The sequence below is a fragment of the Ammospiza nelsoni genome, chromosome 2 (genome assembly GCF_027579445.1).
Source record: "Ammospiza nelsoni isolate bAmmNel1 chromosome 2, bAmmNel1.pri, whole genome shotgun sequence".
Lineage (NCBI taxonomy): Eukaryota > Metazoa > Chordata > Aves > Passeriformes > Passerellidae > Ammospiza > Ammospiza nelsoni.
In genome coordinates, this window is record NC_080634.1 from 94,780,305 (window position 1) to 94,807,555 (window position 27,251).

General features: G+C 37.8%; 1 protein-coding gene across 3 annotated transcripts in view; it reads right to left on the minus strand.

The window, feature by feature from the left end:
* The window catches only part of ARHGEF7 (Rho guanine nucleotide exchange factor 7), a 116,122-nt gene that overhangs the window by 26,165 nt on the left and 62,706 nt on the right, over window positions 1–27,251 (minus strand). For all 3 annotated transcript variants that reach the window (XM_059493097.1, XM_059493091.1, XM_059493102.1), the window contains exons 7-13: window positions 23,353–23,447; window positions 22,983–23,078; window positions 16,840–16,962; window positions 7,286–7,424; window positions 6,340–6,399; window positions 5,030–5,176; window positions 3,114–3,200 (exon numbers count right to left, since the gene is read on the minus strand). In XM_059493097.1, coding sequence (XP_059349080.1) covers window positions 3,114–3,200; window positions 5,030–5,176; window positions 6,340–6,399; window positions 7,286–7,424; window positions 16,840–16,962; window positions 22,983–23,078; window positions 23,353–23,447 — 747 coding nt within the window. The remainder of the gene's footprint in view (window positions 1–3,113; window positions 3,201–5,029; window positions 5,177–6,339; window positions 6,400–7,285; window positions 7,425–16,839; window positions 16,963–22,982; window positions 23,079–23,352; window positions 23,448–27,251) is intronic.

Sequence of the window (27,251 nt, forward strand, 5' to 3'; positions counted from 1 at the left end):
GTGATCATTCCTTAGTCTCGGGTTCTTGAAACTGAGACCTTCAGGATCATATTACATGACTGGAGGCAACACTGACTCTTCTTTAGGCACATTTGTTTGCAAACTGTCTTATTAGCTCCCAGAGTAAGGTCTGTAGAACAAGTAAATTTATAAAAGAGTATTTCACTAAATAAATGCATCAATTATTTACTGAAGATATATTTCTCTAATAAAGCCACTACTAAATCACCTCATGGAAATACTTTGAGGGAAAAAAAAAGCAGTGATCACCTTCAAATTTGTAAGTTTTCTTCAGAAGAACATACTAATTTTTCAGGAGATCCCATTTTAAACCCAGTCAAGCAGGGAAAAATAAGTCAGTTTAGGATAACTTTTTGACCCTTTAGAAACACAGATGAATAAATAAAATTAAGTATTTTTGGGATGAAAGGCTTTACTGAAAACGAAACTTCAAGAAAAGTTCTTTAAGACATCCTGTATTCTCCTGCACAGAAACACTATTCAGAAGATACTGGCAAAAGCACAAATACTATGTACTGTGGAATTTTGGCTCCAACACAGCAGAAAGAATAAAAACCAACTTTATGTTTTCCTCTTTTCTAAAGACAGCAGAATGGACAAAGATTTCTTAGAAGCTTGAAAATGAAAAATCACTTGGTATTCTGTAGGCACAGAGCATGCTCAGGCCCAAGATATCAAAGAGAAAGGAGGAGTTCTCTTGTGGCAGCTTCTCCCCATGAAGGAAACATGGCGGCCATGTACATTATTAAATGCAGCTAAAATTTGCTCTTTTGCCTTTTTTCCCATGTTTGCTGGTTCATGAATAACACAGCATAAAACCACAACAAGAACTGCTGACACAAGTGGGGAGGCAATATAGGGGTGCAGTGGTGACAGATCACCTGAACCACAGGGCAAGAACAAGTACAAAGTCATCAAAACAGAAAACTGAAGTGAACTTGTGAATCATTTGTACTTCCCTTCTTTTAACAAACAATTGTGCAGCCCTCCTAAGAAATATGGTCCTTGCTCCTTGTGACTTCAGCTTAGCACTGCTAGAAGTTCTTCCCCTTAGCTCCTGTGGTAGATATCAGCACTATCAACCAGAAAATCTTGAAGCCTGACAACAACTGGGCTATTCAGAAATACAGGGAAGGTGTTATGTAGGATGATGCCTCCAGTGGCATAATTTCCTTGAGAAAGACTGGGAGAACTGCATCATCTTCTGCCCATATCCATTCCAGTTCTGAGATGTGAACCTCAGAAAAAACATCCAGGAGGCCCCCATTATGCTCTCTAGACGTGGGCTCTGATCTCAGACAAACAGTGATGAAATAATTTCACCTTGCTGTGAACATGTAGTCATTAAAATCTGAGACAATCTCAGTGCTGGGACTATCACACATAAGGTTGTGAGGAAATTAAAAGTTTTGCTTTCAAGAGATGGTTGGATAGTGAACACCAAGAAAGGGCTGTGGCCTGAGTAGAAGCTAAAGACATACCACAGAAAATGGCTTATACAGTACATCTAGGGGACAAAGTGAGTGGGAAGAAGAAGAAAAGCAAGTGATAGGAGAGGAAAAATAAAGCTTGATGGACTGTTAAAATTCATGTTGCTTGTTAACATACTAAATTTCCAGTCAGCTGCTTTGTAATCAGTACAGAAGACTCTAGCCTCACCAGAAATTCTGTCTGTACCACTTGGAACACAGAACTAACCTGCCTTTTCTACCATCTTTTTCCATCAACATTGGATAATTAGCAGTGCCACAAACTTAAACTGGACTGTCCACTTGAACCACCTAATGCAGCAACATTTCAGACAAATCCATCTACAATTGTGGCAGGTAGGGTACGAACTCAAACACAAACTTTGGAATTTAATTGCTCTTAATTAAAAAAAAAAAAAAAAGTAGTAACATTCTGTGGCTGATCATGTAGGAACACCCAATCACCAACCTTTAGCATTCCTTTGAAGCAGGCAAATCACTGCTCAGGAGAAAGGAATTAACTGTTCAAGTTCTGTTTTATAGAAGCATTTCTAGTAGGTGAAATCTCTGTCTCCTTTTAGAACTTGGTTGCAGTTTTTTCCTGTCTTTTGGTATTTTACTGTGATGCCCCAAACCCACATGGCATTATTTGAACATTTACAAGACTTGGGAAGTCAGGGTTTGCACATTTGCCTCTCTCAGGAATCTTTGCAACTACATACCCAAGATGCAAGTGTTTTTGTGAAACACAGCCTAGAGCTACAGGGAGCCCAGACAAATGGCACCCCTGCACCTCAGCATTTGTTCCACCTCTGGAACAGGCCTGTGGGACAACAGCCACAAGTGATCAGCTAGGAAACTTGGGAGACAGCTCAAAGACTCTGTCTGCCAGCTGTGAGCAGAGGATTTGTGAAGTGAAACACCTGGTGTTAAGGTCCCTAGGGCCACCTTGTAGCATTTCAGGTGCTGTTACCCTGGGGAGCCCGAGGCTGGGGCCAGGGACTGAAGGTCAGTCCATGTACTTGGTATTTTACCATAGTTAGAGCATCTCAAGCACACATTTGGAGCATGACTTCAACTTCATCCAAATGGAATCTAGTCTGTGAGCTCCAAAGCAACTCCTACTCTGTGACTCAGTGCTCATTAAACAGAAAAAACTACAAGATGAATTTTGAAAGTGTGCCACCGATTCTAAGATAACACACAAATGTGGATGCATCCAAACAAACTGATGGCAACAGCCCAATTCACACTAATGGGAGGATAAGGGGGCTGTGCAATTTTGTTAAGCCTCAAGCAGCAGTCAAAGAGCACAAACAAACCCATGCAGCAACACTGGTTTCCCAACAGATCTAAAAAGCTCCCAATACTTCCTCTCATCAGCTGCTACTAACAAACTAAAAAGAACAACGTCTCCTTGGTGACAGACACAGCTACAAAGAAAATCAAACCCTGGGCTTCTAGGGTTTTTCATAAGACAGATGATCACTTCTTATTACAGATATTACCTTCCATCTTTATAAATGCAAAAGTTTAATAATCCTTCCAAGTTTCTTATGAAATATCATCTGGAAAGAACACAACCCCCAACACATTTTTACACACATAAATGTATTACTTTACCTGATAGATAAAGCCACTCATTCTTGGGCTGGCAGACAACATTAGCAAAATGTTAGGGAAGAGAAGAAGATACCTTTCATTCTTTTCCTTGTTAAAAAAAGAAAATGAAAAAGTAAATACACCATCACAAGTCCCCTCTCCCATTTTTCTATTACTAAAAGCTCTCAGCATTATAACTGGGTGATTACTCCACAAATATTTGCTCAGTGCAAAACCATTTCTCCATTGTATTTAGAAAAAGAAAAAAAAAAGGAAAAAAAAGGAAATAAGTAGACAGAATTACTTATTTTCCATTTGAAAAGTGCTACTAACACATGCCTATCTTTTTCCAGCAGATTACAGCCTTGTATTTTAAAACAGGAATTTTACATTCTGGGTGAAATACTGACCTTGCTTAATATGATAACAACTGTGTGGCCAATTTCAGTAAAACCCAAATTACATACTGGATCTATTTCTTCCTATAATTTAGATGGATACTGTTACAGTCATATCAAGACTGTGGTCTCTCAAATTAGAGATCAGATTTTTAAACAGTGGATTATGCCCAGAAGCAGAAAAAGCAAAGGAATAATTAGTGTGGTCACAACAAAAGCACTCATTACTTAGTTCTGGTTTTAATTTTCTGGTTTCATGTACAAAGTTATCCATTGTGGTTTTGTTTTAGGGTATTTTTATGGAAGGAGGAATAAGTTTACTCTGAATCTACTGCTATAGACAATAAAAGGGAGAAGCATTAAAGTGTAATATTGTAATGACAACATAAGTATATCAACTGACAAAGCCACCATCCTAATTTCAAGCATCTTCACAAAATTACAAGTCCTTAGCAGGATTTAATGTTTTTAAGTAAACATCTGCAAATACCTGTATCATTTTTAGAAAGACAAACCAAACCCAGTTGTTGTTGCACAAATGAAGCTGTCCTGTATCTTGCCAAAAAGCTGTGATGCTAAACAGAAACTTCTAGAAGTCGATTATATTTGACATTTTACCCATGATGACAGTGGGGGATTGTGATTTGTTTTGCTGGCTTAAAAAAGAGACATGACTGCAGAAGATGCACTATCAGCTCTACTGAATCTTATTTGTTTACTTTAACACCTAACAAAATATCTGAGAGAAAAATATCAAGTGACTAACTTCTAAATATTCAGTTGCATAAACACTACTTTTTCTTCATATTTATGGACTTCTTTGTTCTGAGGGAGGAAATGGACTGAATGAGGTTGCAATTCAAAAGCCCTCATCAGATTCAAAGTCTCATTGATTTTTCAGGAGAACAACAAGCAATAAAAACATGTCAGTAACCTGTATAACATTATTTTTCTGTTAGCATTTGCTTTTAAGAGTATTTTAACATTAGTTCTGGTAGAACAAGTTTTTCTTTACATTTTATTTGCTGCTTTGGTTAGAAAAAAAAAAATCACCAGACTTTGTCACTTTGAACTTTCTAATGTATCTCATTATTCTATTTCTCAAAGAGCATTTGGTTCTCAAGCTTGTATTTCAAGATTGCAATGTGCCCATAACAGCCAAAAAAGTTTGTCTCAGACATCTCACAACATAAAACTTGAAACCTTTTGCTGTTTAAAACACACTCTATGCACAATGATCCTGTAACAACAACACATGGAAAATCTTGTTCAATTATGCCCTCTGAAAAAAGCCCTACAAAAATCTTACCATATTTATAACTGCTGTATTTAGTCACTTTTCAGTAAATTTTACAGAAGAGACCATCCATCTTCAAGGAATTTTATTTCAGGTTTTGTAAAAAAATGCCTTAAATCAACACAAAGATTTTAGCTTAGATTACCATCTCTGAATCACTCTCTTTATTTCTGCTGTGTAATGACTATAATGAATTTCATTCAAAATTGGAAGAGTGAGAGTAAAGATGAGAAGGACATTACCTCACTTCCAGCACACTGGATCATGACTTGGGACATGTAAATCACATTGCCAAGTGTTTTGATGTCCTCTCCCTCCCAACAACGAATAGCTTCTGTCAGGATTTGCAGTTCAAGCTCTTTCCGTTTCCGTACTTCTTGACATTGTGCCTAACAAACACAGGGAAAACAATATCTATAAACTCTACCAGTTTGGAATGGGTTAAGGGTAGAAATACCACTACAGTTGTATTTACTGCTGCTGTGCTTGTAATGCACAGAAGACAGCAGTTTTCATAGCATTTTCATTTAGATGTCTGCTATCAATATTTTTTATAAACTAGTTTTACTAAATTAAATATTACAGCTTTTCAACACACCGATTTCAATTACCATTCCAAATTCAGTAATAGCTCTGTTACTCAGTTTTCTCCTTCCTTTATACTTCAAATTTTGGTATGACTAACCAAAAATGGACATGCTCAGTAGCAAAGAGTAACGCAGCTGTCAGAAATACATATCTATACAACAAAGCATCTTTCAGTAAGAAGAGGCATGCCACCTGTGCAAACCTGAATGTTTATAGCCTTGTGTTCCTACTTTTATTAAGTAACTCCAACCTGCTCATGTTATTTGAATTTCTCTCAACAGAAAACTCTGTTGAGAAATTCTCAGTTGTTTTCTCTTGCTTTTATAACACTCAACAGGATGTAATTCACAAACCTCTTCTAAACACTGATAACACTACATTTCTAATTTAAAAAATAAAGATTTTCAGGTTATCCTCAGCATACATTCCTAAAAGGAAGCACAACACATTGAGTTTCTTGTAACTGAGACTGCATTAATCATTGCTTGTTGCAGTTGAGGCATATTTTTCTTTTTTTTTTTTTTTTTTGTAAAGACAGTAGCAGACAGCTTATCTGTTCTTCCTGTTCCAATTATTACTAGAAGTTTGGCATCTTCTGAACTTCACTAGCACTTTTCTCTTCTAACTCTCTCACATTCATAGCCATTTCCTGAGAAGGAAGGCATGTAGAAAAAAAAAATCAGAACATGTACTCATTTATTGTAAAGAAGCCCTTCTTCAGGACAGAGAGGGCAGACAAAGAGGTGCAGAACACTTTGCACAACTCTTATACCAATAGTATACTTACTACAGCTCCCCAGCAAATTATCATCCTTAGCTCTGACTACATACGGCATTGATTTCCAGCCTTTAAAATACCTATTACACATTTATGAAAAAGTTTCACTCTTTTAAGCAATAAAGGAAGATGCAATTAGAAAGCATCCTACTGAAAATACATAATCCATTCTTTAATCACTCTTACAGAAAGATTTTTGAAGGCAGTCATGGATTTTTGAATATCTGGACGATCCGGATGATAATCCTAAAAAAAAAAAATGGAGAAAACATATATCAAAGGTTCAGTTCTAGCAAAATTAATTTTGAAATCAGTAGGGGCTTAACTAAAACCAAATAAACAATTCTGCAAAATTGAAGTTGTAGACTGATCTAGTCTCTTCGTGGCCTTCTTATATTAAACACTGGTGGGTCTGGCTTGTAGTAACACTTCAGTTACTTTGCACAATGCTAGCTATACTTAAAATAGAGCCAAAGAAGTTTTACAAGACCTGGTGGATAAGAGATTTTGAAATCTCAAGGGGAAAGTATTAGAGTATTGTTTGGCAGGTTAGCTTTGTCACAAAGGTGATTTCCTACAGACTATCTAGCATGTTCTGCTGTCACTGGCTGGCAAATCAATCTGTGTGACAAGACCCCCACACTTGCTATTTCTCTTTTTTCCCCACTCCAAAAATATAACCTATAAAATGAAAAGGTGAAAAGAGTAGGTCCTCAAAGACCTTCTTGTCCTTTAAAGATCACTTTTGGACAGTGCTCACTAGAAGTCAGAGGGACTATTTTGCCAATGTGTTCAGCACACTGAGGTGAAAAGCAGCACCCCCTTTGCAAGATAAAGTGGCCTCAAGTAGAGTGCAGTGGACACATTCAATGTCAAGTCAACTGAAGACCCTGGTAAGACTATCCTAGGAATGATGATTAGCTTCTCAGGATAGTTTTACTTTAAATATTTATCTTCTACAGGAAGTTTTACTGCACTGACTTTTACATAAAGCACTGCAGCCTGTAGTTTAGAAGGCTGACTGAAGAGCAAGCAAATGCAATTTTGGGTCCCATCATGTTTGACATGTACCTTTAAAATAATTGTTGTCAAATCATCATTAAGCTGGAACATAAATGCTGATAAGATATACCTCCATGTGCCTTTCAAGTTCTTTGAGTAACGTGGGGTATTTATCCAGACGCATAAAAGGTTTGCTGAGGCCCGTGGTCAGCACAAGGATCCCAGGGCTGTTTGCACCTTTCATCTCCATGAATTCTCCTAGTTCCTCACTGTGTACACAAGATATTTAAGCAAATTAAGATTAAATTATCAAAGCAAACAAATTACATAGGGTTCACAATTTAATCTTTCACCTGCAATGAAGTATACCAATAAAACAGGAGGCCAAATAAAAAATTTGAGTATAACTTAAGTGTTGTGACCAGTTTGTATATTAAACAAAATACAGGAACAAAGCCATGTGCAGATTTGGGACCTAACCAGGGAAAAACACACATGGGAACAAATCTACTGTTCTAGATAACTAGTGCTCAAAGACAGTTCCTAAATGCTGCACCATTCAAGCAACAATTACAGAATAAAGCTCTATTTTATTACTCAGCTCTTTATTCTAGTAAAATGACATATGACCTTAGAGGTAGTTTACACAATACACAAATAAGAGTCAAATGTTTCATATACAATTTAAAAAATAGGTATTTTTATGGTGTCAGGCACTAAGAAAAAGACACTAAGAAAATTTCCAGAAGTTTTTTTCTCTTGCACGTACATGTTTAATGACCTCATCTCACATCCAAGATGTTAATGCAAAAAAATTACCAACATTGATACAAACGGTAGAAATAATCACCATGCAGTATATTTTCTAATGAGCTAGAGTTCCATTAAGTGTGGACTCACACAACATATTTCTTTTCACAGCAAAGCCACTATAAGAAATCCATTCTCTCCATGTATCATGAATTGCTACTTCCCCTCTCCAGATATTTTTTAAATTATTTGAATAATTCAGAACTGGCCCAGCCCCTCAACTTTTACAGCAACTCAGTTAAAACACCAGATCTGAGAATTTCAGCTCCCTTTGCCATCAAGGAAACAAAATAGCTACATCTTCTGCTTACAATGCAGATATTTTAAAGGACTATGGTGGAGGAGGACTAGCTTTTCAGGAGTTTAAATCACCAAGAACAAAATGAGCCCTCTCCATTCATAATGGAAGATACAGCAGCATCTGGGCTGATTGCCAGGCTTCATAAAATACAAGTTGCAAAAGAACACCGAATTCTAAAGGCAAAAATCTATGTAAAAAAATACAGAAAGTAATTTATTAAAAATGTAACATCTTACTGCATTCAAGGCACACACACACACTCCTTCCCATTGCAGAACAAGTGATACTGATTATTCACGTTATTTGTCCAAGTAGATGTCTTGAAGACAGAACAAGAACACAAATATGGTGCTTAGGCGTGGGTTTAGTGGCGGATTTGGAAGTGCTGGGTTAACAGTTGGATTTTATCTTAAAAGTCTTTTTCAAGCTAAATGATTCCATAGTTCTAGGAGCTGTGACCTTCCCATCCCAATCTAAGTCCTCTACCCACCATCCCACCTGATCCTTCACCCCTCAGACACCTAAGTTTCCCCCAGTTCACAGAAAAGGTACTTGTCCATACAGTTTACTCCAAGTTTACTTGTCTTTGGATTAGCTACTTAGAATTTACTTGCACTACACCTTGCTTATGTATAGCCAGCACTGTTTCTGAATTATCAGGTCCATCATCATTTTACACCACCACTTTCAAGAGCTTTCTGTCCCCACTCTAAGAAGGCCCACGCTCTCCTCAGTGTATGTATTTGTGCCATTTCAGCTGCATTTAACTACAGAGTGCAAAAAGAGGGTGAGGGGATTTCTCAACATCTGCTGTGCATTTTAAAGATGCAAAGAGAAGAGCTGGGCACACTTGGGAAAGACCTTGCATCCCTCTTAAACAGGATATATCAGCAACTCCAGACCTTCTAAATCAGCTTGTGACATAGACGGGTTTTAGCCAAAATTAAAACACTTCAAAAAACTTCCTACAATACCTTGCATGAAGTGTTATAATAACGCAACGCAGATGAACCCGAGTACTTTTGAGCTTAAATTTAAATTTAAGTGAAGATGGCCAGCTATGAATACCTAGAGGCTGAAGACCTATTTTGCCTAATGCTTCCTTAATCACAGCCCTTGCTTAGCATAAAATCACACCACTTCAGAACTTGACCTAAACAACACTACAGATTTTGACTTGTAACTGTGTCTTGGGCTTCCCACTTCCTGGTCAAGTATTCAGGGTAATTCCCTGAAACATCAGACTTCCTGGCTACAGTGGTGTCACCTGCTCTCCTCCTGACTCAGTTAAAAGAAACTGTTTCCAGAAAGTAATAAAAGTATGACACCCAGTTTACACAGGAAGCTTTACCAAAGTTCACCAGGAAAGCCCTTCTGTCCCACAGCACTCATTGGTTTTAAATTTCAATTCCCTATGTGCATGACACTGATCATGTGCAAGTCATTGCTTTTCTGTTTTATCCATTCAGTGCACCTGTAATCAGCCCTACCCATTTCAGCATCATAAAGTCAGGTTACACACAGTACTTGATACTTCATCTTCTTAATGTTAAAGATATTTCCTACAAGAACCAAGACGAAGTAGCTGTTTAAATTCATTCTTTGCATTTTATTTGCTTCAGTCAGACACAGCCCCTGCTGCCTCATTCTACCAACTCTGCCCTTTTACAGTATCTACTACTCTTCCTCATTTCAGGCAGGACAATCCATAAGTGCATTACACAGATGCCCTCACCCCTACAAAGCTGCATTTCCACAAGATGTGCCAATCTCAAATACCACAGGCTACTCAATTTAACAGTGCTCTGAACAGTCCTCATCTTTGCCCTTACACTGCTAAGGGGCAAAACCCCCCATTCCTAGCTACTTCAGCCATCTCCATACTGTTGAGTGCATATAAATGCATTATACAAATAGTATTTACTGAGCTATCCACTCAGACAATGTAGGCACTTCCTCCTCCCCTCCCCTTTTTTTTTAATGCTTTTACTGTAGGAGAAACTTTTACTGTTTCACCCACATTCACATTTCTAGTTTTCATTATCATTGTTCCATTTCTTCAACTTCAGTATTATGAAAGATATGTGAAAAAGCAGGGGAAAATTTACTGTAACTTGAATTAAAAATGACTTCTTGGAAACCTGAAATAAAAAGCTGACATTATCTTGTTTTCACTGTCTACTCTGCAACCCCTTTAACTAAACAAACTCAGTTACGCCATTCTCCGCTCAAGTGACACTTGGTGCTGATCATCACCTTTTTTACTTAATCACAATATAGAAATCTATGGAGCAAGTTTAAACCTCAGCTCACCTGAAACGTACACAAAGTCCTGAAAAACAGGCTTAGCAATGGCATCAACAGGGAGCAGTGTTAATAGGTGTAATTAAAACTGAATGACGAAGTTTTCCTCCCATCATTCCCAAGAGGACAATGTTTTCTTTCATACACTTCTACACTTCCCTCTTACAAGTTTTGACATGTCTGCTTGTTCAAGCTCTAGTCTGAACACAGCACACACTCCTTTAATACAATAGTACCCAAAATTTTGTCTGAGCAGTTCCATCATACAGACCACTCTAGCACTCTACTGATGCTGTACCAACCCAGCATCTCTGCAGCTTTGTGGATATAAAATATCCATCAAAATGCGGATGTTACTTTAGCTCAAAGCTTAAAGTGAGTGTCTTTCATTTAGTCACAAAGACAAATAGCATACAGGACATAATGGAAGGGTTTACCTTTACTTTCAAAAACATAAGAGGGAGTTAAAATACTGTTCGAACACAACAACAGCTCACAACCATTTTATAATTAATTGCAACATAAAAAAGTCTGTGTCAGCTGCTTTGTCAAAGACAATGGCTCTTTCAGTCACAATTTCAATTGATGCCTACAAGTACCACAGTCTCCTAGGCAGTATGTGCTAAATGAAACTGCAGCCCACAGCTAAGAGTATGTTTTAATAAAAAGCTATCATTTAGCTGAACAGGAAAATCTTTTGAACAGTGAAATCATCAACTCAGTCACAACTGCCTAAGCAAGTAGCTTTTCAGAAAGAGGCAGATGAGACTTTAATTCACTACTCACATCACTTTACACAATAAAATGCAGAGAAGCATACAAAGGTCCTGTGCTTAATTTATTCTGAAATCTCAAACTGAAGAGCTCTCCCCACTCCAGACTGGAGTTGGTTCACAGCTTGAGATATTTTAAAGGTCACCATGAAAACTGTCTTTAAGCCCTACTAATATATTCAAATCCTTCTCGGAACAGCTGCCCTCAAAAGCTACAAATCACACACTGGAAGAGGGAAGAAAACAAAGTTCAGATGTGCCTACAAGTAACAGAAGTAAGGAAAAAAAAAAAGGTCATTGAACCTTGAGGAAAGCAGATCCAGGAACTAAAACTGCAAACATTTAAAATCACAACTTACACTTCTGAAGGAGGTCTCTGTTTGTAATAGATGGAGCATGAGCTATCACTGCTGAGGGGTCTGAGGACTGCACAGAGGCACCGCATTTTGAGAGTGTCGTGACACAGCTCAGCTCAGCAACCCCTCGGCTGCAGCTTTTAATTTCCTAGGGCTGCACTTCCCAGCCCAGCTCCTCTCTCAGGGACTGCTGCTCGGCGTATGACATCAGCCTGCACTCTTGCAGGCTCAGGGATCCACCAAAGTGGGGGAAGCACAAAGAGTTTTCTGACTCAAGCTGATCTGTATTCCACGCTCCAGTTACTCAGAGTAATTGTCATGCTCCAGCTCCACAAATTTTATCCAGACTGCTAGGTCCATGATGCAAGTGTAGAATATGTTTGGGACATGTTACCTCAGAGAACAGAAGCATCTAGCAAAATTAATGTTTCAGCAAGTAAAGATTTGTGCATAGCTTTCTCGCTGCTGAGAATTGGCTCGGTATTTGCCACTTCGTAATATAAAAAAAAAAGGCAGGTGTGTGTTAGTAATTTTCAACTGCCTTTTCATCAAATTAAATTTTCTTCTGGTAAGATTTTTCTTCTGTTTTAAAATAAATATACTGCTGTTGAAACAAAGTAAAAAAGTTGAACGCCCCACTCTACCCCTCCAAAATTACATACCTGATGCTGGTTATTGAGTCTGTACTGTCCATATTTCCTCAAAATAATTTTTTATCCACTGATCAGTGGAGCCCGTTACACTTGTTTTTTTAAATTATGTTTTCAAAACTCCAGTTAATCCCCTACTGAAATATCTTTCCTCTTGTCATTTTTGGATATAGTCCATTGGAAGTCCCAGTCCTAGCTTCTGCCTGCTCTCTTTTTCCTTTTTGCTAGACTTTCTTGTTGCACTGAACTTTGTTGCTTGTGATCTTTTCCAGCTAGGTAACATTTCATGTTCCTGACACTCCTCATCCTGCTCCAATTACCCATTTCTGTACTTTGTATCCAACTGGGTATTTTAATCTGCAGGACATTCACTCTTTCACACCTTCAGCTGCTCGTTCTGTTACTTCTCTTACTGGAAGGCAAGCACATGTTTGTGATCAGAAGCACACACAGGAACAGTACTAGTTTGACTAAACGCTACACCCTCAAGGCAGTACTGGTCTCACCAGCAAGCAAAATTATCTCCTAAAATAATACCATATATTGGAATACCTACCCTTAGATGTGAACTGGGATCTTCAAGCAAAACTAAACCTGATACCATGGAGCCAAAAAGCTGGGACTGTTGTGGAATAAAGTAAATAAAATAGGGATGGTGTACAGTGGCACCACAGCCACTCTGAGAAGGGAACATGGAAAACTCTGGGCTCTGCCAGAGCACCACCCAACTGTACCTGGCAAACTCCACCTCTTCAGCTCTAGCCAGTGGCTTAAGAGTCAATTACAAGATACAATGACAGATCTGAGGAAAAATTATGTAATCCTTCAAAAACCTTAAGCAGAAGGAATTTAAACTCTGGGAAAAAAGTATGCAATAGCTCCAAAACAATTCCTGAGACAAAAAGGTATCTATCAAATTTGAAGACAGTACAAAATAGGAGAAATTATTTTGTATGCAAACTTTAACATCTGGATAAAACTTATAAAGCTACAACTGGAACCAAGAAAAGAATCTGTTCCCAAACCTAATAGAAAGATTTTGTTGTTGCTGTAATTATCAGAGGCAAATACACCTTCAGAAACACAGCTCTGGAACCTGAACTCGTGTATGGGCTCCATTAGGCTTTATTCCCCTTTCTTTATGTTCACATACACTCAGGTCTCCAATGACTTTAATAGTCTTTTACTAGTCTGAATATTAATAATTTAACTTAATGAAATGAAAGGCGCTTGTGGCTTTGAAGATTTGAACACGATAAATGTCTATTCTTGAAATAACATGATTGACCCCCTTCAGCCCAGACTGTATTTACATAAACATGCACATACATACATGAACATATATGCACACACAAACCCTTATTCTGCATTAACTGAATGAAAGCCCTCATGTTGCTGCTGCATATGATCAAGAAGTGAATGACAAAAGATAAAGTGGAAACAGATATGCATTCATACTGGATGGCATTTAAAAGAAAGGGAAAAATAAGACAGTCACATTCCAACTTTTACATCCCTTTTACATCTCAAACCCCATCCCTAGGACTGCTATTTAGAACCTAATTCACAAGAATGCTATCCAAAATAAGTCTCTTGAAGTGCACAGTAATTCTGAGCACATTAATATCATGTTTTACCTACACATACACACAGAGACTTTACAAGGTGCCAACACCATTTTAACAGGTCTTACAAGACTGTTTGAAGAGCACCATTGATAGCTCAGAAAACGACATGTAAAATCCCCACTACCAAACCAGACAAGTGCTTACAATTTTAATGTAAGTTATCCAATCACTCTGAAGAAAGAATATAGTTAATGCTTTAGCCAATTTCCTTAAAGCTTTTTTAGCCAGTGACATTAAAAAAACAATAATAAAAGTAGTATATTTTTTTAAATGTAAAAATCTGCACTTAGAGCAATTATCTTGAAGATTTTTCCTGTTGTTGGTATGGGTTCCCACAAAAACAAGCACTCTAATAAACTGAGAAGAAAATACTAATTTTGTGATATAAGAATTTGACACTTGCCAGGAGTTTTTTGTAAAAAGGCTTTCAGAGGTACAGTAATATGTGTTCAGTTTATGAATAGCGCAGAGCTCATGGCAAGAAAGAACCTTCTGTAGACAGTAAGAATTTATGTTCCAAATCAAACTGTTTCAGTCAGTTCCCTTTTCTTCTCTAAAATGCTACTGAACAGCACAAATGCTACAAACACAATAATAAAGTCCAAGTATTCCACATGCACTTATTTCTTTACCCTATTTTTGCTATTATTAAAACACATGGGTTTGGACTCTCTTCTAAAATTGTACTGACAAAATAGCCAACTAACATTGTTTTTCCTTAAAAGACCTTAAACCTTGGTATTTTACCCAGTATAAACTGCAGTGTGATTGTTTCACCATTACTATAATCATGGCTGTCCTCAAACCTCAGGGCAACTTTAAAATTTAGGTTTATAGGGGATTTTTACACACTAAAAAATTTTTAGCTAAATAGACAAAGAGACAGTTCTGAGTATTTTACATTTATTCATGCTTCCAACCAGTTTGTTATTTCTCTGTTTTCTTCTGCTCTGAAACAATGTAACTAAGAAGTTTTTCAGCATTCTGAGAGGCAGAGGTTCAGAACTGCTTAAAGCCACCTTATGATTTCTTCATGGCAGCTGTCTCAAGCAGAATATTTAGACAGGCCACTTGCTACCTACAGCAATGTTGAACAACAAAAATTAAGGTAACAGAATAATAAGAGGTGGGTAATCAGAAAGAATAGGATGCAATTCTTTTGACTCATGCCTAGTAACACAATAGCATTAAATAGAAAATTGTCCATCTCAACTTGTCCTCCCTTGAGCTAGCTCATACAAACAAACTTCCACAACCAAATTACTTAACTCCTCTATCACACTTATATTTTCTCCACCAGGATGTGATGTCAAGCTGACTTTAGAGACCTGAAGCTGAATTTTTCCTAGGACATCTTACACAAAAAGAAAAATGAAAGATAAGAAATGCTTCTCTTCCCCATTTGCAGAAGAACCAGCTTTCCTCCCTCACATTTCTATCACCGTTTCTCTGAGTTCTGAGATAATCCTTTACAGATATCCCCAAATCTAAAGAAATGCAGATGATCACTTTGCTATCACATGTCATCTTCCATCTATAGGTTAAATCCCAGAGCTCTGGGAAAGAGCATAAAGAATCAAACAAACAAAATTCTAATCCTAAAAGTATTGAAAACCATTTACAGAAACTGGTAATAAGAGGGTAATTTGAAAGAAAACAAACACATTAGGATTTCATCAGGGGGGTTTAAAAATATTTTTGTCTTGCTGAATTTTAATGACAAAAACTTACCTGCTTTCTGCCTATACTGTAATGTGAATTTGCAGCTTGATTTTTCCAGTGGGGTTGGAATACAGTTATATGTATTATTAACATATATGGAAGTTCATAGTATTTGGTAATTAGAAGGTTTTTTGTCTTCATACCATTATGAGTAAAGCTCACAAACATAACACAATATTGATGTTAAAACAAAATTTGAGTTCCTAAAAGAAGCTAACACTACAGGAAAAAATCTATTGTGATCCTCTTGGTCTTCTAAGTGTTAAGAGTACTCAAAATATCTTTACCTTAGTCCAACACAACAAGACAAAGAGGAGAGGGTGAAGTAAAAAGAACATATATCCTGTGAGAATTTGTCCTAGAGCTGACCTCCAAGAAGAAGTCATGATTCTGTCCTGTACCAGAAGCAAGCATAAACCACCCCAAACTGACAGCTGCTTCAGCATGAGGGTCATCAGAAGACAAGTATATAGCAAAAGCTTGTGAAAGCTGACTATTTTAATCAAATTCTGGCCTCAGTACTTTTCCCCCAAGATGATACAGGGCATCTTCCATGCAAATTTAAGGTCTGTCCAAAAGCTGAGCACCCTACATCATGTTAACTAAGCATCCTACTTCTTACAGAAAATAGTAATTTTGTAAACCTCATACTTCTCTCATACCACTCAAAAGCAAAGCTAGGGGTATAATACACTTTAAAGTTAAGTATACACAGGCATTTACAGGGCTAAGTTACAATGCACCAACTGTCTAAGGAGCCAAAGTCATGTCAGTTTTGCCATTATTTCACACACTTGTTTTTATGGCAACATTTTTAAAACAAAGATGACAATCAGTAAAGATTGTTTTACACATTCAAAGTCCAGTATGCATTCCTTCAATGAAAAAATTCTCTCAAATAGTTGATAATACACTGCCAAAAGTGACAAGCTGTCCTGGCCACATGAAGCAGCTTTGTTTTAGGGGGCATTTAATCTTTTATTTAGAAGTGTAGGGTTTTTTCCCCTCAAACAAGTTCTACAACAATAAACATGTCAAAAGAGATATCACAGCTTTACAATTCAAGTGTATATTTGTATTTTCTCAAGTGCATATTTTGCATTTTTGTATCAGACTCAGAAGACATCAAAGTTAACATACCTGTGTTCTGTGAGGACATTTACTGCTGATGGGTGGTTGGCACAGTATGTAAGGTATAAGCTTTTCATTTGTGGCATCAGATTTAGAAAACATCCTCCGACCCTCTGCTGAGCTTCAGGCAACCTAAAAACAGAGTAATAAATACAAAAATACTGCAATAGTAACTAGACAGAGAAATAAATTAAAGACCAGAAAAGCAGTGTATATTGTGTGCTGGGTTTGGCTGGGGTAGAGTTAATTTTCTTCACAGTGGCTGGTAGGGGTCCATGTTTTGGATTTGTGCAATAGCATAAGGGCAACAGAAGGGATGAAAGTCTTCTTTTCTACAGAGCAGCTCCCACTGCAAGGACTAAGCCTCTTCAGCAGAAAGCTGTGTGGCCAATTGTATAGCCCACACTGAAGTTAACCAGAAGATGGACCACCAGCTTTCATCAGTCCTAGATAACAAACTTATTCCTGACACCTTGTCTAAACCACTGTACAACACGTGCAAGATGAAAAGTTTCAATTTCACCACGCACTCCTTCCAGAAAGGCTGCATAAAATAAATATGCTGAATTTTTGCTTCTTTGCAAGACATGACAGTGGATTTTACTGTTGTTGTTAATCTTTTTAACTGCTCTTAAAACCAGTACTTCACTCTTCACATCAGCTGTAAAGCTAAATGAGCCCTCACTGAGTACTTGACGCAAATACTGCCAACACAGTCAAAGAGCTTCATTCTAAGATTAGCTCCAACAATTCTTTCTGGAATAATATTTTTTTTTCCTGGAAAAAAAATTTTACAGAAGTCAGTATTTTCTGTTGATGTCCCGGACATGTACATAAAGTTCCTAAACAGCAATATTAAGCATTTCCCCTTTAAAAAAAAAGTGAGAGATGCCCCAGTGAACTTCAGTAGGAAATAAACCATGCAGCTTTCCAGGACAACCACTCCTGCAGGCAGGGGATGTTCCCCTTCTGCTCACAGTCATCTTGTCCCAGTCCTTAGGTTTGCTCGTAGCAGTCAAAATTCAAAAGTTCCCAAGAAATTCTCCCCCAAATTCCAAAACAGTAAGTCTGTCTCCTATTAAGCCGTTCAGTCCCTCTGCACAGTGTGGGAAGACCACCCAAAATGAAGTAAAAATTGACTGTAGAGGTGTTCCAAATGTGAGTCAGAGGAAACATACTCTCTTATTTGAGAGCAACATTCGCTACAGACACCCAAAAAATGACAGCTGAATGCCCAGCTAACACATCACACCAGACACACTCAGGTCACAGTATCAACACTCCTAATATCAAAGACTAGTGCTCATATTTTCAGTCTGTGTCCTTTATTTTTAAGAAGTTTAGATTCTGCAGTCAATAGAGTGGCTGCTTTTGCAGGTGTTTAGGGGAAAACCAAGCATACTGAGGGAATGCTATTCTTACAGCCTTGCCAAGCAGCATTTCCTGCCAAGCAGCTGGTCCCCTTTAATAAATCTAGCATGAGCTAATAATACATTCTTTGAGTAATAGATGCAGCCAAAGTCTCAAACTCCGAAGACATACTCAAGGCATATAACTCAGTATTAAATAGCAAGAGGCTCCAATAAACAGTTGCTAAAAATGGTTAAATTCGTTTCATACTGTAGTGATGGGGGTGGAGGGGGAATTATGGCTATTTGCACCAAGCAGACATCTGTGTCTCCTCAGTCTGCTGTTCTTTTAGCAGAATCAAAGACTGGCATTATTCTCTTTCACATGTTGCACATGCATTGCCACTTGATACAGCACATTCTTTGTTGAATTAAAATAATTAATAGACTTTGTAAGGGGATAGTAACTCATCGCTTTAACTTTTCTAATCCATGCATTTTAGTTGCAGGTGCTCTACTATTTTCAGCAGATAAATTATCTATATGTCCTTTACCCACTGAAAAAAATCAACAATTTAATGCCTATCACCACATCATATAAACCTTTTAGTAATTAATGTGCTCCATAAAGACCATATCTATTTTACAGTTTACTCTGAAATTATCATCCCAACCTCATTCTCATATTTAACACTTTTATTAAAAAGGAATCACATATAAATATTTACAGATATATTTAAGTTATATCAACTTCCGTTAAAAGAAGACCAGATATATGTTTTAATTCCATTTGCAAATGTAAAGGAACCATAACAAAGCCTCTGCTGTTGTACACTTGCTAGAGGAATCACCATGTGACTACATCTAAATTACCTAACATTGTCTGCTTGCTGGAGTTGCATCCAACAGCTATCAGTTCTGTTTCTCCAGACTTCAACAGCCACCCAGTGCATGTAATTTGTAGAAAGAAATAAAAAGTGAGTGTAATTGAGCCCCGAAGGGTGCAGTTTGTGAAGAAACTAAATGTTACTTCCTGAGGCTTCACAGTTAACAAAGTTATGAAAAAAGGGGCCACTGCAAATTTCTGAGAGACTCCTTGCACCAATTAGGCACTACACAACTTATTCACAATCCTTCAGCCTAATTTTCACCCTTTTCACTACCACACCTTTCACTAATTGTCTAATTGTCTTATCTCTCAGACATTAGTTACTACGTACGTTTGTCTCAGGATATCCAAAGACACTGCAATCAAATTCCCTTAATATCAATACCCTTATTTCTGTTGATACTCATGATAACCAAAAGTAAAGGATGATACTGGGACTTAGACTTAATTTGTATCTGCAGTCCAAAATAAAACCTGAAATACTAGTGAGTTTGGACTAGATTTAAATAGTCTCCCCTCACACTCTGGCCTCTCCTCTCTGTTTTGGTTTCTTGAAGTTTTCTTAAATTCCATTCCACTTCAGAATCATCCCCAAACATGAAGTATCTTCTTGCACTTAAACGCAGAACAAGACAACAGTTCCTGTCGCTGCAAGAGCAGGGACATGAGGGAAAGAGAGGACAAACCCCAGCTATGGCTGTAGCAGAGCAAGGAGGTAAGCCTGTGATACTACATAAAGGACTTCCATTTGCTACAGAGATCATATCTAGATCATATCTATGTATCTAATCATATCTATCTATCATATCATGTCATGTAGGCTGCTGTCACCAGCCAGGGCTCTGTGTCACGTGTCCCTCCTTACTGAGAAATACTGCCCTGGACTGACAGCTTCTACTACCAGGTGAATGGAAGAATCTTTTTTGGAGCAGGAGATCAAATCAGGTCCACTCTCCTGCTACAGAAATACCCAAAGAGCAACACTTCCAATCGAGATCATTTTTATCAGGCCAGAGATCACCTGATGGACCCTGATTTTGTTCACAGAGACTCTTCTCCTGTGTGAACTACTGCAGAACTGATCTTTGGCACAGGACTACAGACCTGAAATGAGACCTAGGGCACTGGACACATTTTGTCTTCAAGAGACCAGGGTACAGAGCACTCTTGCTATGTTTCACTGTCAGAAATCTGCTCTTTCACAGCTGAAGGCTCCAACAGTATCTCTCTGCCTTGCCTGTTACAGTTCTTTTCCATCCTGAACCAAGTGCACTGGAAGCTGATCAGCCAAAAGAAAACACCTTTGAAGCCTGTCAGCTAGAAGATTCGCACTCAATGCTAGTTGGATTTATTCCATACACCACCTTTGTTTGGTAAATTAAGAAGAGAAGTTACAAAGGTGGAAATAACACCAACCTGGAGAAGTTCAAAGAGGACAAACCTTGAACAATGAACCAGGAGACCTTCAAGGCTGTGGGCAGGGTGGGAGGGTGGCACAGAATTAAACTCAAACCATATCCAAACAATATTTCCCCCAAAACACACAAATAATCCACTACAGCATTATATGCACAACCCAATGTTTAACACCAGGAGGATTAAACAAGACAAAGTGGCACAGGCAAAAAGAAGGAAAGCATAGGAAGTTTCTGCCACTGCCAGGATTTGTTAAAGAGAAAACTCAAATGACAAACTGTCTCAAGGTGGGTGTGGAATTCAAAAAACATTTAACTCTCATGCCCAAGAAAAGGAATTTGTCAAGCAAGGTAGGCTGGCAGCATTAGAATTGGCAGGATGACAGCATTTGGTCATTGTGACATGTCAGGTTAGAATAAAACACCACTCCGGATGTTGCAATACAAAGTGCCTCAATGATGGAGCTATAAGCTCTCTGCCAAAAATAAAATAAAATGATAAATCTATTTTCAGCCTGGGAGCTAGTCTGAGTTTACAGAACAGGTTCACCAGCCAAAAAAACATGGCAAAATGACAAGAAAAAAAAAAAGGCAGCAGAGCAAGTATTCTTCTACATGATGGGAATCATGATGGATTAGTGGATTAGATTCCAAACAGGAGGATGCTGTATGCTCAAGTTAATGTGCTATGATGAAAATTAAACTGAAAATACAACTCAGCATGATAAGCATATTTATGAAATGAAAATAAGATAAAACGTTTGCAATAAAGCTTCAGTAACTCCAGGGCATCACTTTCTCTGCCCACCTACTAGTAGTCAGTGTGTTCCTCTAGTTTATTATATAGCAACATTTCACTTAGCAGAAAGAAGAAATAAAGGACATTATGAAAAGGTGCTTTAAAACAGTTTAAGCCAAGCAGAGTTATTAATAAAGCTTTCTGAGCTTGAAGCTCCATTATGATATCACTTAAGCTTACATTGCAGGTCAAAATGAAGTTTGCAGTAACATTTGTTTAAAAGTATAGTACAAAGGTATATATAAAGGTGTATATATATACTCTTTTCCTGTCATTTTTAAGACTACCTTAAAAAAAGTTTTAAAATATTACAGTCTGTTCCATGCAGAGTATTTCATTTCCTTAATTTGTGATACAAAGAAACAAAATCACGGTAACAAGCAAAGGAGACACCAAAGAGCAGTGACAAGAAACAAAAAGAAACATTTGAGTATGTCAACAAATGGACACTTTCACAGATTTAGATATTTAACTGATCAAGTCAACCTTTCCAGAATTATCATCCTTCTTTCTCACAGCATTAGACAGACTATTTCAAGAATGTTCTATTTCAAGAACACACACCATCCTCCCTTCCCCTCTCTCTGGTCTAAGTTACCTAGAGGAAGGACAGAGGGACAGAAGGCAGGTGGTGGGAGGACATGGGACCTCAAGTCAGCAACAGTACCAGGAATATGTCACTGCCTGGTGGAGATGCAGCCTCTGCTTTGCCATGACAAGGCTGCATCTTCACACAGAGCAGCTCAGGGAGAGGAGGGAGAGGTCAAAACAACACACACTGAGGTGGTGCAAAGCTCAAAGAGGTGTTTTCTTCTCCATCTAAGACATTCACTTGTTCTCACAGCAAACTGAAACTTGTTAAGACCTCAGTAGCACTTCAAATTACTAACTTGGCAGAAACCAAGAAAACTGGTATTAGGAAGTTGCCTTAGCTCCCCATGTGGTCAGACAAAACTAGAACATAGGCAAAGAAAATGACACAACTGAGGTAATGAATGTAAATTACACTTTCAGTGGAGTTTCAGAAAATTGTTAGGACAATCCAAAGGCAGTATGGTCACCTCCTTTCTTACTAGCCCAAGTACTGTGGTAACAAGCTGAAAAATAATACGTTATCACTTCAGCCTAAATTATGGAAGGAGGACTACTGTCTTCATGCCCTTCTTTCTGGGCTCCATGCTTCCTATATGGCGCAGGACAAGCACTCAGGGGTTTCATTTAATTCAGGTTGCTCTTTCTGCCTATCCTGCACACCTCTCCCAGCACTTTTGCATGATCACTTTTGCTCAGGCCAGAAGAATACCAAGTACAAGCATTCTCATACAGTGTCCTTCATCCAAGTCACTTACCTCCTTCTCCATTGTTCCACTATCACATAAGGTTGCTCCATTCTTTCTTCCTCTTACTTTGAAGAAAATATTTAAAATTCATGCCCCCCAAACCACCACTTTCCTACTGGTATGCACTTGCATCACAAAAATCCAAAGCTTCTTTTAAACTACATCAAAATTTCTATCTTTGCAATTGCAATATGTATCTGTACAAACAATCAACACATTCTCCAAAGATCTATCGCTGTGCTGCTCTGGCAACAACTCTTGAAGGAAAAAAATCTATACCAAACAAAACATGCAACAAGTAAAGTAATAGAAGAGATTTGCATGTTAGCATTTACTCTGTCCAGTATGCATGATACTTACTTGGTGCATTCTTCTAAAGACTGTACAAGCATTTGCTGGAAAGAACTTATTTCTTCCAGGTTTCCCATTAAGTAAGAAGTATTTGTCAAGGTTAACCTGAAGCCAAAGCAAATAAAACATGTTTAGGTTTGCAGCTATTGACTAACTCTGCATTAATTCTATCTATTGCATTAAAAGAAAATGTTTACTGGTTCTTAGATTAAGGACCAGACTGTTTCAATCAGCAAGCAAACTGAATAAAAGCAATCCCTGCCTCAAGAATCACAGAGTTCACAGAGGTAAATTCACACTGACATCCACATTTTGACCATGTTAACCCTCCCCAATACCTGAGAGATCTCAATTTAAAACACAGGACAAACTCACATACTTTTCACTGGCTTGTAATGGTCGCAGGTAGTTTGAAAGCATTGTTTGTAGCTCCTTAGCATATTCATTTTCTGTTTCTAATATATTTTGTAGCACCTACAATAAATGACAATTGCTAATTGGTACTTTTTAAGATATATCAATACCAGTTTTAAAGCATACTAAAATTTATTTAGCATGAGAAAAGCTTAAATGAGAGTTCCTACTTTAAAAATGCAAATATCAGCAAATATTGAATACTATACATCTATGAAATTCACAGGAGGAAAAAAACCACACTACACCAGATGAATCAATCTTTAGCTATACACAAAAAAATGCTAAGTTTACAAGATTATCACTACATTTTGCTGTAAAATTTGAGTTACACAGAGCTTTCCTCCAAAGCCAGGGGTAATTATTCCCCCTATGTACCTCAGAACAGTCACAGATCATCAGAGGATGGTAAAGCACAATAGAACTTGCAAGAGAAATCAACAGTGTCAGTTTCTCAGTCTCAATTCCAACACACTGCAACTAATATTGCTAGTGGAGTGTTCAGATGCACTAAATAACCTGCTAGAACACCTGAATATTAACAGATTTACAAAGATTAAATAATTTCCAACTTCACTTACTAACACATTTAGCACTATTACATTATTTTTAAATAGTGCTGCCTAACCTTACACTGGGAGTACACTACCATAAGAAAATTGCAATAGACTGATGCAAAGCCAGGTATTTATAAAATACAGCACACACACTTGGGGTTTGGTTGAATATAAATCAAACAAGTAAAATAATCCCAAATATGTACAGGAAAACATTTTACTGGGCCATTTCTTGGGAGTCTGCTTTAGGATATCCTCCCTTAAAATCATATCAGGTTCTACTGTGCTTTTAGAAGGCAACTTATTTTTTGCCTCCAAAAGTTATTTAGCAAGAGAATCATCCGAATTAAATGTAGTTTAGTGAACAGAGCTGAACTTCAAAAACTTACTGCTAATCAGTGGTCACAAGCTGCAGCACAAACCTCATTTTGTTACATGCCATATTTGCCAAGCCTACAGTAATATCTCATTTCAGCATTTATAGGAACAACTGTAATTGAGTGCATTATTCACTGTTGTAGTCAATACTCTCTCTTAGGAAATAAAAAAAGCCATTCATTCCTAAATGCAAACCTGATGAAATAACTTTAAATAGTTCAGTATGTCAATGAAGAATTCACTGTTCCTTTCATTGGTGTGACTGATTCTGCTTATTCCTTGAATGCTTCTATTCATTTGGGGAGAGAGAGAGAAACCATTTTTGAGTCCATTCTTTTGTTGCAAGTCTGAATCTTGAACTGAAGATTAAAATGTCTCCATTCTCTGCTAAACACTGTGACAGAAGAATGTCACAGGGAAAGTTATGGCTACTAACTTGGAAATTACAGCATAAGTACAATATGGGCACACAAATTTTTAAAAAGCTAAGAGGATTTTTTGACCCTTTAGACCAGGGAAATAAAACGTCTCTGCCAATCATAGCACTAACTAACTCCATATTCTCTTTTATATACATAAAACAAAAAAGCAAATAGTTCAAATGCAAATATAAAAGTACTTGGCATCCATGAGGTTCAAAACTAAGTGCAAAACCAATATTTTTCAATATGGTTTTTCCCACAAAAATCTCCCAGCCCAAAGTCATTAAACTGGCAGGAAAAATTAGTAGGGAAAAGGAGACTGAAAGCCAGGGACAAAACCACAGTGTCCTGATGAAGATCCAAACAGTATTAAAAGACTCTGAAAGATAAAAATCAACAAATTTGCTAAAGATCTTGAAAGACTGCAGCACTATCCCATTTTCTCAAAGACTACTCCCATTCTGAGCTACAAACAGCTGTCTGAAAAGCTGGAAATAAAACTAGTTTCATGTTGGACACACTTCATTATTTTCCTTGTGGTGGTTTGGATTTTTCTCTGAGGATTTTCTTTGCCATATGGAGAACATGGGGTTAAAGGAAAAAGACTTAAGGGCAGGGGAAGGTAATAACAAGAAAGCTTAAAAACTAGAATTAGTAACCTGACAATTAGTGGAAAAAGGAAAATTAATGCCACTGTAAATAAAACTATGCTATAAAACCTATGCAGAGTACCAGATGCACTTACACATGTTTTTATTCTAGTAATTCACAATGTTACACAATACTTGAGATATACACAGTTTCAACTGTCCCCACAACATATTAAACATATTAAATCTATTACCCTTTCTTCTAAAAAAGTACAGTTTTCACTGCATACAATTTGTTTTTTAACTTTGAATACATTTTTTAAAGAATAACCTTGCTTATATAGCTCTAAAACATAATTTCTGTGATATCTTGCATTCTTCCAGCTTGACTTACCTACCTCACTGAGAAGCTGTGAGGATTATTGGACTGTGCTTTGAAGTGATAAGTAGTCATTACTGCAACTCAGTATTTTGGCACCAGGAATCCCTTACATTCCTCACATCCACATGATCTAATAATCACCTTTCTTCCCTTTCCTGCTCTCTGAGCACTCTGGCTGCTGCAGGACCCCATGAGAGCTCCCAGACCTCGTTTCCACAGCCGCACCACAACATTGCGGGATCCGCCCGGGTACAACAGAGCAGCATTGCAGCTCTGCAGCCCGTCACTGCTGAATGGCAGGCACACACAGCTGAGCTCACACTGCACCAGCTCTCGCAGGCACATGGCATACAACATTCAACATGGTTAACAGTTCTGTCACACAAAACCTCAGCCTGCTCCCACCACCCAAAAATGGATTTACAATTACCTACACAAAGATGATTGCATTCCAAACCAGTGGGAGAAAAGGCAGAGTTCAGCGGTGCACTTGGGCATGATCCTGTAGCACACTGACATTTTATCACACTAGTATGGCACTTCACCAAAATATCACAAAGTTGAGCAAAATTGTGATCAGTATGTCATTTTCCTGGTTCACAAGAATTTGCTGAACTCCTTAAAACAGGCTCTTGGGAGGGGCATTGTAAAGCACTGCACAAGTATACCATATGAGGGCCCTCAAAAACTTATATGAACTTCATTAGACAACTTGATTCAACTTTAAAAGTGTGACCTCAAAAGGAGTGTTTATTTTCTACTACTTCTCAAACACTTAAAAGGAAACAAGGTTATCCAAATACTCATAACTGTGGAGAAATTTGCCCATTTCTTCACCTGCTTTTAGAATAGTTACCTAATCTCAAAGCAACTGTAAATGGAGAGAACATGATTTTATTCTGGATACAGAGTTACCAACTCTCAAGGGATCTGAAGCAAAAATAAAACTCAGAGTAATGCCTGCTCTATCTTCAGGGAATAACATGCAACAATACGCCCACTTCTTCAGTAATAGGCTACTAAATTACTTCTACATGGAAAATGCTTCATCACAAGTCTGGTTCATATTACACACTACGATAGACTTGTACCATTTCATGAAGGACAACACCTCAGCATTCTCTACTAACCTGAACTCCTGAGCCAGGCCAAATGTACATGCATAACAAATGTGTCTTCTCAGCAACATGTAGTGCAAGGAGCAATAATTAAGCACACTGAGACCAGAAGCACGTGATTTGTCTCACAAACTCCAGACGGAGCTGTGAATCCACAGAAATAAAGAACATGTTTACAAGGGGTGAAGAGCAGAAGAAAGTGGGGAAAGCAGTCTCCTCTTTACATTAAGTATTTTCCCTTAGTCTATCCCAGTCCTCCTCCCAGAAAGGGAGCCTCTCCTATCACTTTCTGAACAGCCTTTTGATTTTGTCCTCAGTCCAAAAAATGTATCCTCAAGTGATGCCTGCACAAAACCTTCCCCAGGGTAAACAGCAATAAATAACTGTGGTGACTACAGAGTCTCAGCACATCCACAT